Source organism: Berghia stephanieae, chromosome 2 (assembly GCF_034508935.2).
Source record: "Berghia stephanieae isolate SIO BIC M18660-M18661 chromosome 2, UCSD_Bste_1.3, whole genome shotgun sequence".
Classification (NCBI taxonomy): domain Eukaryota; kingdom Metazoa; phylum Mollusca; class Gastropoda; order Nudibranchia; family Aeolidiidae; genus Berghia; species Berghia stephanieae.
In genome coordinates this window covers 39,965,665-39,984,700 of record NC_088361.1, presented here as the reverse complement: position 1 = coordinate 39,984,700, position 19,036 = coordinate 39,965,665, and the positions used below count along the sequence as shown (strand labels likewise).

At 36.8% G+C, this 19,036-nt stretch overlaps 1 protein-coding gene across 2 annotated transcripts in view; it reads right to left on the bottom strand.

Annotated features, from left to right (window-relative positions):
- Nucleotides 1-16,308, bottom strand: part of LOC144964856 (sodium-dependent glucose transporter 1A-like) — a 28,025-nt gene extending 11,717 nt beyond the window's left edge. Inside the window, exons 1-3 of one of the 2 annotated variants that reach the window (XM_078899571.1) lie at nt 16,249-16,305; nt 11,943-11,969; nt 2,095-2,445 (exon numbers count right to left, since the gene is read on the bottom strand). In XM_078899571.1, coding sequence (XP_078755697.1) covers nt 2,095-2,262 — 168 coding nt within the window. In that variant the 5' untranslated portion in view covers nt 2,263-2,445; nt 11,943-11,969; nt 16,249-16,305. Of the gene's footprint in view, nt 1-2,094; nt 2,446-11,942; nt 11,970-16,200 lie in introns of both variants that reach the window. The other variant, XM_078899570.1, reaches the window with a different exon arrangement.
- Between the last annotated feature and the right edge of the window lie 2,728 nt (nt 16,309-19,036).

The window sequence follows — 19,036 nt, the reverse complement described above, 5'->3', positions numbered from 1 at the left end:
GGCATATGCCGGCATAATTATTATCTTATGGATCAAACCACGCCGCTAAGCATCGCGTTAATGATGGCAGTAAACGTATCCTATGATAACGCAATGACGAGTGAATATCTTACTTGACGGACCAGCCAGGAATCGCATACGCGAAATGTGATTGGATCCGACTAAATGACCTGTAAAATTCTGGCACTAACGAATCCAGGAACATCATTGGTTTCTGGGATGTCTCAACTCCGGTCATATTTCTATATAATCAAGTAATCAGCGTAATTCTCTCTCTCTCTCTCAATCTCTCTCTCTCTCTCTCTCTCTCTCTCTCTCTCTCTCTCTCTCATTTTGCATCACTCTACCATCGGCATGCTATAGTGATCATCTTGAAATCCTAATTAGCGAAAAATATGTCGTCAAGGGTATGGATATATATGGGTATATCAATCTTATAGCTGTTGACTTAAATTGTGTTATGATTAATTCACGTCATGTCTAGTGAGTAATAATTAATATGGTGTTTTTACATGGTCCGTAAGTAGACGCAACCTATCAAATAACAGAAATTCATAACTCGTGTTATATATAAACAAAAATATTTCATTCACTCTCTATATCTATTTAAGTATATATTATTGTTTATTTATTTATGTCTTCCAAATGAACTAATTAGTTGCATGAATCACATTTACAAATGTGCTATCGCTAGAGCGACACTAAAGGGTCTTTTTTTTATTTGATGAAATATCCTAGACTTCTATGCACAGTCATAATGTATATGTTTGGGAAGGATAAATGCTTTTCTCGTCTCGAGAATCTCGGTCATCGATGCTTCTCGTATTGAGTCCCGAGTCCCGAGTCTCGAGACTATACTGCGCGAGCGACGCACGCGTTACTAACAATGTGTACTATCTGCATTGTTCACCCCTCTCTCGTCGGCGATGATTTCAGCGAAGCTCGAGACTTTTTTGCGTCTCGATGCTTTTTTGAGTCTCGAGACTCAAAAAAGTCTCGAGCATCGCTCTAGTCATCGGTGCTTTCATTCAATACCTAGTCATTGGTATTGGGTATTGAAGTTATATCATATTTTAAACAGCTAACAAAACACAAACGTCGTAAATAGATCAAAATGGTTATAGGTATCAATGTTTTATTATTATACAAAGTGAATTTATTTAATGTATTTTAAGTTTTAATACAAAAAAAGCCATCCAAAGCTCAGTTGAAGTGCTACTTGTCGGGAATTCCCGACTTTTCCTTGGTCATCGATATCGGGAAGTTTTGAGTGTTGGTAGCCAATGACTTGAGGTATCATCGAGACTTCCGCTCGACACTACTCTACACAACGGATAAGGAACAAATAATAATAACTTGAGAACCAAGCAGTGAACGGCTTAAAAATTAACTCACACATAGCGTAACTTTATTCAATTTAAAATGTACTATTGTTCTTTTGTTTAATTATGTGTTAACGTGTTATTGTGTGAGGCTCTTCTGTTGATTTATATTAAAGTATTTTTGCTTTAACGGGGATTGATACTTATCTTCAGAACCTAATTTATCCCTATACATAACGTACCACAATTCACAATCTACCAAAACTTCCACTACCCATTTCTTTGAACTTAAAATTTTGTTACTATCTGTCGAGTTATCAGGAACTTTAACCCAACTATAACTATAACAATGTAAAAGAGGCACGAGATGACTTCTGTCTTTGTGGAAAACTATCTAACTTCTATTTGTCTATTCCTACTTGTCACTTCTCCAACATAGACGAGACACCCAGGTGATTGGAAAAAAATGCATATTGTCGTCAGGTTTTGCGATGCAGTTCCTTATCAGTGTGTCAAAATCTTGACCTATTTGTGTGTTTGCAATGTACTAAGAGTATCTCAAGCCTTTTCATACAGGGAATAAATAGTCAAGATGAGGAAACGAGGTAAGTGGAAGGAAATATCCTGATTGATTGATGCTTAGTAACGGGCGTATCATAAATTTGACTACAGTTTTTGGAATATTATGCAATATGAAAGAGTTATATGTAATTAGCTTATATAGAAAGGCGCCCTATGAGTGATTTCTATTATCAATCATGATTGTACTTACCACGAACAATATAACGAAGCCACAAAAGACTAGTTGGATGATATTCCACCTTGTTTCTCGTTTCCTGGTAACCACTTCATTTACATCAAGCCTTGAAATGACCGCTGTTTGAAGGATATCTCCATTGTGGCCACAGTCCTTGGTTATAAAATCATCATTTTCTTCCATATTGAATCAGTTTGATAAAAGAACACTGACTATTTTTAAAGTAACACAACTATAAGTCCTTATTCAGCGTGCTCTTGAAATGTTCATTTTCAATATCGTTTTTTTTTTGTTTTGTTTTTGTTTTTAGTCCAGTGGGACTCTAACAAAGCTCACTTTTTGAACTGGCAACAGGACGATTCAAACCTAGAATAATTAACACAGAAAGCCTGTATAATTTTCACAATTCATACAGGCGTTCACCTTGTGTCGCCCAAATCTTTTTTTTCCAATTCAAAGCATAAATGATAATTACTATACTCAAAATGATTACTGTATTAAATATTTAAAATTGTTCTTTGGTACTTCTAAATTACCACCATAGCTACAGGTATCCGACAAGTATCCAAGTTGTGCATAGAGTGAACAGAAACGATAAAGAGTAATATGTCAGTAATGCTGAACAAAATTTGGTGTCAACTGACAAAGTAGAATGCAATACAACGCCATTGTCATTTTTCCCCTTTCAGTTGTATTACTCTAAATGTAGATTTATTGCCTAAAAATGGATAACTGACTAAATTATGTTTTTTTCTCTTTTGCACTCATTAGAAGAATTGATTCAATAGATCTGCTCTGGTTTCCGTTTAACTTTATCGAACACAATTCGTCTCTGCTGTTCAAAAGCCCAAAACATTTCATGCTTTCACAGCTATATAATGAGAAATTAGGGAGCAGGCATGGGTGTAAAATAAAGATCTGAAAAAGTGTGTATGAAATAGTGCCTGACAAAGCAAGAAACATTATATTATAATCTTATATTATAAGTTTCGAGTGATGCTTTTTCTTGTATTTTTCTTTCTTGCTTTGTTTGTAAATTTCATACACACTTTTCAGATCTTTATCTTTCAGTGCTAGAATTGTGTAAATATTCGTATTTATCTTTAGATTGATTTTTTTTACTGACGCTGTCTCAAAATGGTATTTTGTTGAAGTGCACTGATGCTGAAAATAGAATCTAATGTCACTGGGAGTTGGAACTGTCACCTCTAAGGCGCTATTACTTTGTATCCTGTTTCATTCATTTACAAGTCAACGAAGTACTTAGTTGGGAAGCAATGCCGGAAATACGCACGAGGAATTTCTATATTTTATTTTGTTTTACTCGTTTTGTTTATTCTGATTTTCTTTTTCAACAGCCCATGGTGGAAGAAGTTATGAATAATAAAAAAAAGATCATGTATGTTACTTGATACATTAAAATAATGTCACTATATTATCAGCAAATAAGACGATGATATTCACGATAAAGACAAGTATAGTAGTACTTACTGTTTAGGATAACATTCGCGATAAAGACAATATTACTTTATACTTCCCTAACACCCCGCCTGTAAGGGTCACTTCTCATTTTGGTACGCGGTGATAACTTCAATGATGTGGCTTAAAAGTAAAGAAACAATACGCCTATCTAGCTATATGGTTTTTAAAAAGCATAAACTAGCAACCATTATAAAACTAGTAATGTGAGCAATAAACGAATATCTATATAAGGGCATGAAAATAAACCAGACATATAACACGTTTTCAAATTATGTTTAAAATGTTAGCGTTCTTCTAGATTGAAACCTCACAGTGTTCGCACATTAAGTCTACCATCTTATTACATAATTTGTCTTTAGAAATAAAAAACATAAGCAGTTGTTGTTACTTATCACAACTTCCGTCCTCCTTAATTTTATATTATTTTCAAAACTTGAAGTAGCCTACATTGGTATAATATTGTGTTAAATGGAAAAACTTCAAATTTTCAAAACAGTTTGAAATAATGCAGCCAAGAGAATCGTAAGGGGAAAAATAGAATCCAATTCAACAACATCATACTGAAGGAGTCAATCCAGCTGTCAAGACAAGAATATAATACAATTTTTTAAATTGTTCCCTCCAGTGCAGTAAGGACCATGGAACCGGAGTTTACCTTGGTTTCTGTAGCATAAAAATGAAATTTGCATTTGTTTGCTACCCTTTTGATAGGATGACACAATTTTATCGCAAAGTACTTTTCGCCAAGTTTAGACTACGGACAGAGCTGCACATACGAGATGGAAGTCGGTTTGGACGAATTCAATCCCTCGTGGGGGCGGGGACCTACACTCCTCTAAGCTTGGTGAGAAGTTGCCAGGCTTTGATACCAGTAAGAGGAGACACTGGGTAGCTGCGAATCGGCTTCGGTCGAGGAGCTGCCTAACGGCCGGTGCGTTACATCAGTGGGGTCTAACTTCCTGTCCAATATGTCCACGCTGTGGGCAAGAACCCGAAACGGCAGAGCATCTAGTCGAAAGGTGTGTTGTGACGATGCTACCAGGTGGGTTCGCGACGGTGCACGAATGCGGACCGGACTTTGCTGATTGGGTCGATCGTCATAACATAATAGTGTGAGCCATAAGAAGCTGCTGCCAAGTTTAGTCTCCCTCGTGGATCTCCTTGTCGTTGGTGGGGGAGCTTGAGGCAAATCGGGGGCAAAGTAGCATTTCCGGTTGACTGTCACGTGACCATCCGGATGTCAGGGTATGCCAGAGTGTGACAAAAAATGAGCTCCTGTCAAAGCTACTGGCCATCCATAGCGTATATATCCTCCTATTGCAGGAGACCCATCTTTATTCAGGCGCGCAATCTTTTCGATACCAGTTCCCAGGTGGTCCAGCGAGAGGACACTTCGAGACTTACAGGAGGGGTTAGCGTTTACGCTTAAGAGCCTTCGAATGTAAGAGTCACCGAGAGCGCGACGGACAGCAACAGTTTAAATAGATTTTCTGTAGAGGTAGGTGGCTTGTTTTTAAACAACATCGACTTGGACTACACCACCGGTACCGGTGGTTAGCCATCCTTCCTTATGTCTGGGGGACTTTAATAGCCACCACCACGAATGGAGCTACCGCAATGTTGCAATGAGGCAGGTAGGCAATTCCACTCATGGATGGACAGTAACTATGTACACCTAGTGTACGATCCTACAGCGAAGGGTACCTTTAGGGGCACTCACCATATGAAGGATTATACTCCTGACCGCACCCTCGTCACGAAGGGAGCGAACGGTAAACCGCTGCAGTTGAAGCGGACAGTCCGCAGCGACTTCCCGTATAGCCAGCACAGGCCGGTTCTTATCACAGGGGGCGGGGGGGGGGGGTGTGATAATTCCGAGGATGCAGTCTCTAAAACTTTGCAGATGGAACTTCAGGAAGGCTAACTGGGAGGAATTCAGTTCCTATATCGAGCAGGTTTGCCCTGCTATCCCTTTCAAGTCCAAGAACATAACCAGACTTAACAGGCTACTGGTTAAGAGCTCTTATCGCTCCATTCCACGGGGCAAACGTAAATTCTTCACCCCCTGCTGGACGGAACAGTCGGAAAATCTGTACAAGGAGTACCAACAGACCCAGTCCGAGGATGTAGCCGATAGACTACGTCAGACTGTGGCAGAAGGAAGGAAGCAACGGTGGCAGGAAACCGTGGAAAGTCTCGACTTTACACACGCTATCCGCCACGCTTGGCGACTGATAAAGAAATTGGATCCGGACAGGAATTTCGCGACGGCTGCACCAGAATGTGAGGCAGACACAATTGCCAGGAATATAACGAACTTGTAGCAAACGGGTCCCTAATCAGGCTTTTGAATGCGTTGTCCGCAAGGCGTACCGTACGATTTTGACTCGCTACCTGCGGAGGAGTCGTACTGGACATTCCCGTTCATTCCCCTAAAAGTGGGTAGGGCCATTAGCAATGTCAAAAACGGCAAGGCATTAGGGATAGACGGCATATATCCCGATATGGTGACGCATCTGGTTCCCAGGGCAGGGGTCTGGCTGGCAGAGGCAATGTCTGACATCCTTCCAAATAGAAATCTCCCACAAGTGTGGAAGCACGCTAAGATAGTTGCCATCCTGAAGCCGGGGAAACCGGCGAAGGAAGACTGTTGGAGCTAGTTCAATGAAACAGATGGGGGCCGTCCTAGACGCTGCCCTGTCACCCGAGCAGGTGGTCTTCAGGAAAGGGAGGTGCATCACGGAACAGGTCATTGCCCTTACAGAGCATATTGAGGCAGTGTTCGAGAGGAATCAGCAAACTGTATTTATAGACCTATCGAAAAATGGGGTCCCTCAGGGATCTGTTCTGGCGCCAATGTTGTTTAATGTCTACATTACCGACATGTCGAACAATTCCTCCCTGAGGCAGGGATACTCGGACCACTGGGCACTCGTTACTCAAAGTAAAGTTTGGACCCGTCTCTAGAGCGTACTCAGCGAGGATGTCACTAGACTCAAAGCCTACTTCGACAAGTGATACCTGAAGATGAACACTTCGAAATCCGTGGCCGCTGCATTTCACCTATTCATTGGCTGGCACACCCGTAAACTGAACGTCCTCGTCGGGGACCAGCTTCTCCCGTATGAACCGCATCCAAAATACATGTGGGTGACGCTGGACGGCAGCATTACCCGTCGGGTGCAGCTCGAAGGAGTTGCCTGGAAGATAGAGAAACGCAACAGTCTTCTGAGGAAAGTGGCGGGATCAACGTAGGGTGCTAATCAAGCGCTCCTGAGGACATCCACCGTGGCACTATGTTAATCCGCCGCGGAATATTGCGCTGCAGTGTGAGGTAGAAGCAGGAACGTTGAGAAGGTAGATGTTAAACTTCGCGAGTCGATGCACATAGATAGTGTCAGGAACGCTGGCAACAATGCCTAGAGCATGGGGCCCGATAATTGCATCAATACAGCACCCCGATGTCTGGCGGGAGACTATTACAAAGAACTAGCTTAATAAGATCAAAGAGAGAGGGAATGGGGATACCCCTCTCATGCGCATAAGGACGATGCCCCCGTTTGAGCCGAAAGAAGTCCCGGCAACCCATGTACGTAGATTCCCTGACTTTGGACAGAGATGCCCATACGGGATGGAAGTCGGTTTGGACGAATTCAATCTCTCGAGGGGTCGGGGACATTGACTCCTCGAAACTGGGGGAGAAGTTGCCAGGTTTCTCCACCAGCAAAAGGAGACACTGGGTGGCAGCGAATCGGCTTCTGTCGAGAACCTGCCTAACGGTAAAATCGCTTCATCAGTGGGGAATGAAAGCTGTTATCCTTTCACTGTAACTATTGATTTTTAAAAAGCCTAATATTGAAGTTTATTTCCATTAAACTTACGATAAGAAAGGAAACAGATATGGTCGACAATGAAAGTCAGCGAGTTCAGGGCCATATTTAGTCAGAGACCAGGCACACAGTATCAATTGTAGAAGCTTATTACAGTTATGAAACCTTTAATCCAAACAAATTCATACAAAGTTTTGATCCACCCTCCCCTTTCCGTCTCACAAAAAAAAAAAAAAACAAAAAAAAAAAATAAAATAAAACAAAAATAAAATAAAACAGAACTAGATAAAACAAAATTTTAAAAAAAACAAACAAAAAAAAAAACAAAATAAAACAAAACAAACAAAAGCCAAACAAACAAACAAAACAACCGCCCCCCCCAAAAAAAAACACACAAAAAAACAAAACAAACCCAAACGAAACTAAAACAAAACAAACGAAAACAAAACAAATAAACCCGCACTCAAGTCTCAAGTTACGCCAGAGTATCCATATCATAAAAAACTAGTTAACAGAGTGATAATTAATACTCCACACGATGCAATAATTGGCATACAAACTTTACCCGTGCATTCATTGCCCAGGAACAAATTATGCATATCTATTGATGCATTGCGCTTTGTTAAAACACTCATAACATCCGCCATCCGGATATAATATAACGTACCAACCAACACAGAAAACTATGTAAAACCTGAAACATTTATGGTCTGATTAATTTATGCTATGCGTTTACTCTAAAAAAACCATAACAATGCCAGTCAGATATTCCCTACCAACACATAAAACTGTGTAACCGTAAACGTTCAATGTCTGATTAATACAATGTTTGGAGAAATGCTAATAAAAATGACTGGCTAAAACTATAACAAAAAGATGAGTGACGTAAATTTCGTTCTATCTATACAATTTAGTGAAAACTCATAAGTATGGCTGGCTAAAATTAATAACAAAGGTAAGAACGAGGTTAATTACCCAATGTGTGTCATTCCGTAGCCATCGTTAAGTTAAAGCTTGACACTGATACCCAAAAAGACTGGCATTTTGACGTCAATATTTGGTTTTTGCACCGCCTAGTGAGTTGTCGTTAGTAGTGCTCATGGAAACAAATGGTCCCATTGGTTAAGCTATTGAATACAATTCACTATTTGATTTCTTCCCCCGTGTGGTGTCCGGGGTCCCTCGACTGAGAGGGTCAAGAATAGCCCAACGCCAAGCCAGCGTGTCGTAAAAGGCGACTAATGATGTGTGATTCCTCCATCTTTGAGTCACCTGGTCCTCCAGGGCAGAAGATCAAGGGGAAGGCCACGAGGAACATGGAGAAGAATTAAAGAAGCTGATAAACAGAGAAGTGGTAAGACCTGGAATGAGATTAAAAAGTTAGCTCAGGATAGAGAAGGATGGAAACTGTTTGTCTGTGGCCTATACCCTGACCCAGGGTGAAAAAGGCAATGATGATGATGATGATTTGTTTTCTTTTGTGGCCAAAGACTGGCATTTTGGAGTCACTTTTTGGTCAGTGTCAGGCTATAAGTTAATGATTGCTACGGTCATTCATGCTAAAACAATAACAAAAAACTGAGTGACGTAAATTTCCTCCTATCTCGATATACAATTTAGTGAAAACTCATAAATATGGCTGGCCAAATACAATAACAAAACGATCAGCGATGTCAATTCTGTGTGTTATTCAGGCAAACTGTTCCGTTTTCGGCGAGAACCCCAGTGAGCGAAACCATACCTTTTTAAATAGCTCTTCTAACTCGCAACTCACTGCTTAACCCCAATACCTCAAATCCATCAAAATAAACGAAATTAAGTGATACTAACCTGTTAGAATATGGGGACCGTAAAAAGTAATGAACAAAAATGATTTGACTGCTTCGAAAAAGAAAAAAAAAAACAAACAGGGCAAGTTTCGGGCCCATAACCCTTCTTCAGGGTTTTGGGTCCGAGACATTCCGTGTTTGGTATTTTGTTCTTTTTCCATGCGAAAATTAAGGATCATTCTACTTCCTGTCCCATCATTATTTTGTTTTTTCACCTTAAATTTTTAACTACGAATTCTCACATCTCCCATCCGTCCTTTCATTCATTATGTTTTGTTGATAAAGGGGAAACCCGAAACATCCACATTATCTGTCTTCGTTTAATGAATAAAAGCTTTAGTTCATTTCGTATTGTTTTGAGATTCAGGCAGCAAAATTTTCATTACCCCTACCACTGAGCTTTCAGGGCCCCCCAAGGCGGTTCAGAATTTAAGAATACAAAATAAAATTGCGTAATGGTATCATATATAGTTACAAATAATTATGCACAACAACGATGAAACTTCCAAGTTTTTGTTATTTGGCATTAATCAAATAAAGCAATGAACCAGTGCTATGCAATCATCGTGTCAAAAGTCTCGCAAAATAAATAAATGAATAAATAAACACAAAAAAAACAACAAAAAAACAAAGCAAAAAACAAACAAAAAACATCCCTAACTAGTTAGAATTCAAATTTATTGTACAAGTCGTTAGCTTTTGACACAATACAGATAAATCGTATTAAGTAATGAATTGTTTCCGTTCTCTTTTTAAATCTAAATCACATTCCAGCACAGCAATGCGGGTGAAACAGACGCATTCAGATACATGCCCCCCCCCCCCCCCCCCCCCCCCCCTCCTCCACCCACTTCCCCGGGCAATGTATGTCTCCGTTACAATGGCAATTTACAAGAAAAAGCAAGTTAGTGTTTTTTGAAGCTTGAGATAATTTGGCGAAATATAAACTAAGCATGTGTATTGTGTGTGTGTGTGTGTATGTGTGTGTGTGTGTGTGTGTGTGAGAGAGAGAGAGAGAGAGAGAGAGAGAGAGAGAGAGAGAGAGAGAGAGAGAGAGAGAGAGAGAGAGAGAGAGAGGAAATGAACAGAATTGTTAATATGTGCGTCTAGAGCTGTTTGTTCACGGTGCATGAGCTCTTTATAAATGATTTATTATTATTGTTAATATCACCATCATCATCATCATCATCATCATCATCATCATCATCATCATCATCATCATCATCATCATTATCTTTATGAATATTATTATTATTATTATCTTTATGAATATTATTATTATTATTATTATTATTATTATTATTATTATTATTATTATTATTATTATTATTATTATTATTATTATTGTCATTATTATTATTATTATTATTATTATTATTATTATTATTATTATTATTATTATTATATTATTATTATTATTATTATTATTATTATTATTATTATTGTCATTATTATTATTATTATTATTATTATTATTATTATTATTATTATTATTATTATTATTATTATTATTATTATTATTATTATTGACTTTTCACCAGCTTTCAATTCAATGATCAAAACCATCCTCATTATCAAGTTGTCATCCATGAACCTACCACGATATTTTAATAAAATTTGGTTCCACGACTTTCTTTTGGAAAGACCACAGTACGATAAAATTGGAATACATTTCTCCGCATCAAGTCCATCTCAATTGGTGACCCACAAAGATCTGTTTGCGCTCCAATTGTGTATATTTTGTACGCAAACGTGTAATGGTATAACTATGACGAATGTTTTATTGTTAAGTATGCATACGATGCAGGCATTTTAAGACTTTTGAATAGCCTAGAATCAGAATATCAATCTATAAATCAGACTGAACATTTTGTGAATTTGTGTTAGAAAAATTGCCTTGAACTTTATGTATAAAAGTAAAACAAACAAACAAAAGAAAAACAAACAAAAAAAAAACAAAAACAAAAAACAAACAAAAAAACACACACACAAAAGAACAAATTTTTGATTTTAGATAACGTCGGGTTCCTCAACATGCCATTGAAGTAAAGAATCAAAAAGTTGAATTAGTCAAACAATTCAAATATTTAGGAATGATAATTGACGAATTAATTTGAAACCTTGTGTAGAAAGAATATATAGGAAACTTTGTCAAAGAATATATATTCCTCGAAAATGTAGAAATTCTGATGTTAGCAAAATGAAAATGTTTCAAATCTTTAATTCTCTTCTAATTAGTATAATAACTTTAGGTTAACAATCTGGTGGGGAAGATGTGGAGTGAAAGAGAAAGCAAAATTAAATATATAGATTATTTAAGGAATCGAGTAAAATAATGGATTGCAAATAGAAAAGCATTGAACAACAACTACAATAGAGCTGTTGATAGGAACGCATTTGGAATTGATAATATTGATAATAATAATAATAATAATAATAATAATAATAATAATGATGATGATGATGATGATGATGATGATGATGATGATGATGATGATGATAATAATAATAATAATAGATGGCATTTGTACATCACATTTTCAAAATTATATAATGCTCAATTACGTTGGTTAAAATTTTTTAAATTAAAAAATGCATCACTTGTGCCCCCCCCCCCCCCAATTATATTCTCAATAATAAGACAAATCTTTTAAAATAAGATTCACTCTTCCACCATCCGATATTTAGAGTCAAAATGTAGAACTTATAGATGTTAATTTACTTTCTGCAATTAAAGCAATACATAAAGCTATGTCGGCCTTTTTAAAAAATCTGCCAAATTCCTGTCCTGTGACGATAATTGGCTCTTTGACATATTTGATGCATATATTGGTAGCAAATACTTGCTTACACATTCTCACTACACATTACTAACTTGTATGAAACATAAAAAACAAAAATCGAGACAGAATCAGGATAGATATGACGTATTGTATTGACGGGGGTAGAGGAAAATACCCTGTCCTTTTTTTTTGCGTGATGGCTAGAAGTCGAATTCTTAACAAAGTGGAGTGTCTTATTGTATACACATATGAATTCAGCTGATGCAAATTGCCATCTTCTAACATCCTCATAAAAGTTTGTAACAATCAGACTTTTAAAATTTTTATTATATATTACTAAAGTTTGTCCCCAAGGGGGTTACTCATTCCTGTAACGGCAGTGAAAATTAACCAATTAAAATCCTCTAAACAATAGAAGTGCAACTAACAATGTTTTATCGCCGTAGATACTCTTTTCCATCATGGCCGAAACTTCAAACACATGGTTTTTTCATCCAGTGTGATTTCCAGATCAAAACCGCTTCAAGAATGGTGAGTAATGTTCAACACTAGACCATGACCCTCATTCATGTTACCAGGGCTTGTTATTTAAATTAGAAATTGAATCAAAAATAAAAAGTATCAGTATATAGCTTTTTTAAGGCTCTAAATAATAGTCATACTTTAATGTTGGAGTAAAGCATATTGAAGGATAGTATGAATCGAAGCGAGATAAACTCATCCCTGTTACACTCATTCCTGTTACACCTTGTATTGTAACAGGAATGAGGGATGTAACAGGAATGAGGAAAACATAACAGGAATGAGTAACAGGAATGAGGAATGTGAACTTTCATAAAATGAAACACATGTTTTATTGTAACTAAGTCCTTTGGAGCATAATGGCCCATAGAATCGGAGCTTATCCCTGTTTCTGTAGCATGAAACAGACATTTAACTTATGAATACGACGTTGGTCTATAGCAAATTACTTTCCCCAGCAGTACTGGTACCATAATATACACCTGGGTGAAGCAAAGTGAAGCAACCAGAATTAATTTCCTTGATTAAGGAAACCACTCCACTGTTGTGGAGATTTTCGAACCTGGTACCTCCAAGTCGGGAGTCCCTTTCGGTAACCACTCGGCCACGGCGCCTCCACATGGTTTATTGATTCATAGCATATTCTTTTGTTTCATAAGGATGTGTTTGGTAATGTGTTTTGTAAACCACTGAAGTGTTACAGGCTATGTCCATTAAAGAAGTAACATTCATGGTTACAAGGTTACCATTAAAAACAATTTTTATTGTATACATATTTATTTCTTCCATTGCTGAAAGACTATTTTTAGTGCAAAGTTACCTTGCCAATACCAAATGCCTAATGTCCAAACATAGTTTGTTGCCTGTTAGGCTCAGATACATTTTAGATGATTACTATGATTTTAACGTCCCGGTATCGCTTGTACAAATGTGACATTGTATCACATAATAGTCTTCTTTGTTTCTTGACTTTAATTCTTGTTACACCTTGTTTTGTAACAGGAATGAGGGTGGCGAAATGGAACTTGATATTATTGTTCATTTTCAAGGGTCATAGCTTTGTTGTAACGATTGTTTTATTTGTTTTCTTCATAAAGGCCAAAAAAAGCCATGACGTCAGCCGAGAGCAACGAATTTACCGTCAAAGACGAGATGGAGTTCCTATTCGACGTGCTGTTTGTCTTAAAAAAGAACAAGACAAATACCAGAGCGACAAATCGAGTGGAAACAAAAAGTCCATAAAAGATAAGACACCAAGAGAACAAGGCAAACAGAGAAAGAATTGGATAAAAAATTATCACACACACACTACAAACCGGAAACAGCAAAATCTTGGTCTGAGTTACATTCCATCCTCACACTCAAAATCTCCACTCCAGTATGTCTCTTGTCAAAGATATCAAGCTACTAAAACAGGCTGTTCTCTTCTCTTTCTCATTCGAAAAAGAAATCCAAAAAGTACAAAAAGCGCTTGGACAGGTCATTAAAAAAACTTCCGTTGACACCCCGATCAAAAACTAGAAAACTTTTGAAAGATAGCAGAAAAAAAACAAAAACAAGAAAAGTGGCAAAAATTCAGTGAAAAGAACATTACAATATCATTTTGCACTCCTATAAGACATCAAACATTTGAGGAACAGAAGGCACATGTACAAATCCGTGAAACATTTGGCAGCTGGTATGACTCTCAAAAATATAAACTCTTGGAAAATTTAGGAAACGACGTCAAATGCCTCCAAAATTTCCAGATCTTGTCAAACAAATAGTACGAGATTTTTTCCTGAAAGGTGCCACTTCTAAATTAGCTCCAAGAAAGAGAAACACAATAACAAGAAATAAAGTCAAAAAATAAAGAATACTTATGTGATACAATGTCACATTTGTACAAGTGATACATCTCTTGAAACCCATTTGTGTCATTTTCTTCATTCTACCGACTTAAGCTATTTTCGGTTGTTACTCCAAAAAAAAAAAAGGGACAGAGAAACATGTGCATGTAAATAATGTAAAAACATTAACATGGTTGTTTCAGCGCTTTGGAGAAAAGGAGTCAAGAATGTTCAAAAATGTTGTTCGTCACATCAATTAAAGGGACAGAGAAACATGTGCATGTAAATAATGTAAAAACATTAACATGGTTGCTTCAGCGCTTTGGAGAAAAGGAGTCAAGAATGTTCAAAAATGTTGTTCGTCACATCAATTAAATTGCATTCATTTCTACAAAGTGATTTGAAGCAACAGGTTTTCAAAGGTAACGATGGAGTCATGCCTGAAGTTGCACCGGTTGACTAAAATAGTGACTCAAGTGATGAACATGACCAAGATGACATAGACATTAAGGTGATGCCGACTGAAATCGATTACAATGGTTTTATCAAAAGATTGAATGAATACAAATCATTTGATGAAGTGGTTGATGAATGTAAAAATCAAGCATTACGTTTTTGTGGAATAGTTGGGGCCAGCAGAAGTGTAATCAAAACTCGCATTGGTATTGACAAAAGGTTTACACATTTCATTCCAAATGATATACCTAGATTTCTGTGTGATGGGAAACGGTTATTTTCAGTCAAGATGAGGGCCGATGGGGATTGCCTGCCTGCCTGTGGTGCAGTGTATGCATTTGGCAAAGACACACAAACAGACGAAATACGAATAAGATTGATACAAGAGCTGGCTTTACGCAAGGACCATTATTTAATTTGTCAGATTCAAACCTTACTTCACTCAATGACAACATCCAGACAGTTGTTGATTTTTTGTCACAAACTTGGACTATTATATTCCCGATGTTCACATAAGTGATAAAGATACCCTGGAAGAGATGTTCAAACTGGACGTTATGTCATTAAGTAAACCAAAATCATACATGGGTATGTGGCAGCTTCTTGCTCTTCCTAGTGCTTTAAAAATGCCTCTTTTGTCTGTTTATCCAAACATTCCGAACTGCCACAAAAGAGTTATCTTGAGTCAATTAATTCAACCAAGAGTTAAGTTAACAAACAATGTTGGTGCTCTTTTGTGGGTCTCTACTAACATAAGCCCCAAACCAATGTATTGGCGCCATAACCATTTGGTCCCCTTCTGAGTTTCAATCAATAAGTGTATTGGATTTATAATCCTTTCGAATAAATATGTTGGAATTACTCATTCCTGTAACAGAAAACTCATTCCTGTTACACAAACTCATTCCTGTTAAGAATGACTTTTTCATTTTTTTTCATGATAAATATGAATACTTGAAAGGAAATATTATTTGTGGTGGTTTAACACTTATATACCTAGACTATGGTAAACAATTTTTATTTTTGTCATTTTCCTATAATTTTTTGGAGATGATGATTGCTCAAATAATCTCCTTTGTTTTAAAAAACTGATTTCTGAATGCCTTTTGTAAAACAATAAATGTCATTTTGTTGTCAGAATTAGTATCAATGCTCTGTGTTTATTGTTTTTCAATGTTTTATTTCAATAATTGTCCAAAAATGTGTTAACTTATGTAATGTGACATAATTTTATAAGCGTAACAGGAATGAGTCACATGTGGATCGTGATTCACAAATACTTGAATAAGTGACCACTAGAAACTCATTAAGCCCTGATATTACACTTTTATGTCGCATACATATCACAGAAAGCATACACAAAATAATGAGTATGTTGGAAATACTTGACTTTTTAAAAATTTGAAGACTGGAATTTGGCGGGTTTTTTTTAAACGGCCGATGTAAGTTTCTACTATCACATAATCCTCATAAATAGAAGAGCATTACTGTCAATGATATACTTCTACAACATGCGATGCTTTTATGCTCGTGTATCTCTCTCTCTCTCTCTCTCTGTGTGTGTGTGTGTGTGTGTGTGTGCGCGTGTGTGTGTGCGTGGTGGTGGGGGAGGGGGTGCGTTTGAGGATGAGAGAGTATGTATGGGTTGTCGAAACTGTCATGGAATGTCATATTCATTTTGATGTTAATTTATTAATGTACATGTCTAAGTATGTTTTGTTCTGTTAATTTCAAACATTGTAAACCAAATGTCAAATTGCCATTATTAGGTCAATAAATATTATTATTATCATATTATTATTGTAATGTACCACTTATTGGTGGCCAGTCAATAAGATAGTTTATTGCAAACTCTATGGCTCTATAAATCATAATATATCATAGACATAGTAATATTTATCATGACAGTATAGAAATATACATATACAAAATATACGTTTTATAATATGACGTCAATGCAAAAGTGTAGTTTAATTATACGAATATAATGTGTTCTTAAAATATATTCAAGTGTAACATTATTTAGAAGTATTTAAATGTAATTCAGTGTATTATTCGTGGAAATGCAATATTAGTAGGGGAATTAGGTTTTAAAAATCTTGAATTGTGCAAATTCGGGTTGAAAGCATGAAAATTACATATGTTGTAGAATATGAAAAAGCCAATCTGAGAGATCAGTATTACTTGAGATACAAGCTTTTTAAGATTGGAAAATTTTGAAATGGACGACAAAAAAATTCGTTCATCCCTATGTGTTAACATTCAAAACAAGGCGACCCAAGGTTTATTTACGTCATTCTTGGATTCCCATTGGTGACTATTTTTAGCGTTAAGCCGGATGTTTTCCTTTCACTAAACTTTCGATTCACGAACTATCCAAATTGTTTAATTGTTAATCTTCTTCAATTTTGTTAGTTTTTGAGGTATTTCTATCATGCACAATTCTATAATAATAGATTTTTGTTTATCTGATCTAGCAAGTATAATCAACTACACTAATAAAGGCGGGCCGACAAACAGATTCACAGAACACAGCTCGATTAATTAATGTCGGCAACAGGTGTTGATACAGACAGCGCTCCTTTCTCCCTCCCCCTAATTATGTTTTCTTTTCAAAAATACTGCAATAATCATTATACGTGTTTTATGGACTATTTTGGTCAGTCTTGATGATATTTGGGGATCAAGATAGCTCAATTGGTATAGCACTCGCTTCACACGCAAAGGGACCGAGATCGATCCCGGGTACAGTCGGATTTTTTCCTCACCTCCCAGTCCACCCAGCAGTAATTGGGTAGATGAGTCTGTTATATCTCGCGAAAAGTACTTTGCGATAGACTAGCGTCCTATGTAAAGGGTACCAAGCAATTGTCCGCTTCACGCTATAGAAACAGGGATAAACTCCGACTCCATGGACCGAATGGCTCTGAAGGACTACTACATTTTGATAACAATATGGAGTCGGCATACCTATAAAATTGTATTAGAACGCTATGACCATTGTCATCATCATCATCATCATCATCATCATCATCATCATCATCATCTTCATCGATCATCATCATCATCATCATCATCATCATCATCATCATCATCCTCATCATCATTATCATCATCATTATCATGGTAATTATCAATCATTACGATGCAGTATTGTGTCCAACTAGGCGTTATTAACCCCATGGTTATATTTGTAATCTTGTGTCCTTGTGTAAGGCACGGCATACAAATGGCCTGCTCATTAAGGAATAATTAAGTGCTGGGCTAAAAGCATCCCGACTGCTCTATCTGTTATTATCCAAAAATTACTCTTGTGTACTGATTGATGGCTTGTTTTGTATGAAATAGGTCTTACGCGTCGTGCTTCGTGACCAATGGTGCAGTTAATGTAGCGTTTTTTTTAAACTGTAGCATTACTTGTGTATTCCATATGAAATTCTCATCATTCATAATTTAATGTTGATGGGTCTTTAAAAGAAAGAAAGAAAGTCGAGAGAGAGAGAGAGAGGGAGAGAGATAGATAGATAGATAGAGAGAGACAGAGAGAGAGAGAGAGAGAGAGAGAGAGAGGGGGGGGGGAGAGGGATATATATATATATATATATATATATATATATATATATATATATATATATATGGAAGAATATGACATATGACAAAAAAGAACTTCACGCAAGGACTGCTGGGACAAGTTTTTAGTATGTCCACTAGATAACACCACGTAACGTCTCATGCTTCAATCATCCAGGAATAAACATGCTACAATTCCTACTACATTTTGTTTTATGTTGTCAACGTTCCTTTTACACCGAAACGTCCATTGTCTGTACCGTTCCCATCCGAAGCCAATTGTTAGCAGCTGTGCATTGTCAACAATATATTTACATTATTGAACGCACATTGTATTCTCGATGATATTTTCCTTGTATAAGTAATGATATATGGGGAAAAATAAAAGTGCCAAAAACGCACATATAATAAATTGCGAGAGTGGTTCTATAGCAGGGGCTATCTATATGGGTCTTAGCTACTTGTATGCAAATTTCCATGCTTTCAATCCCAATGTTCATGGTTTTAGCCCAATTTCCCCCTAATACAATGAATATGAAGAAAATATATGTATTTACGCAGTTATTTACCTTGTTTAATATAGCTTTAATAAGGAAAATTTATGGCCTTAAACCATGTTATAGCCAGGTTATGATTGATGGCCAGAGTGGTTCTAT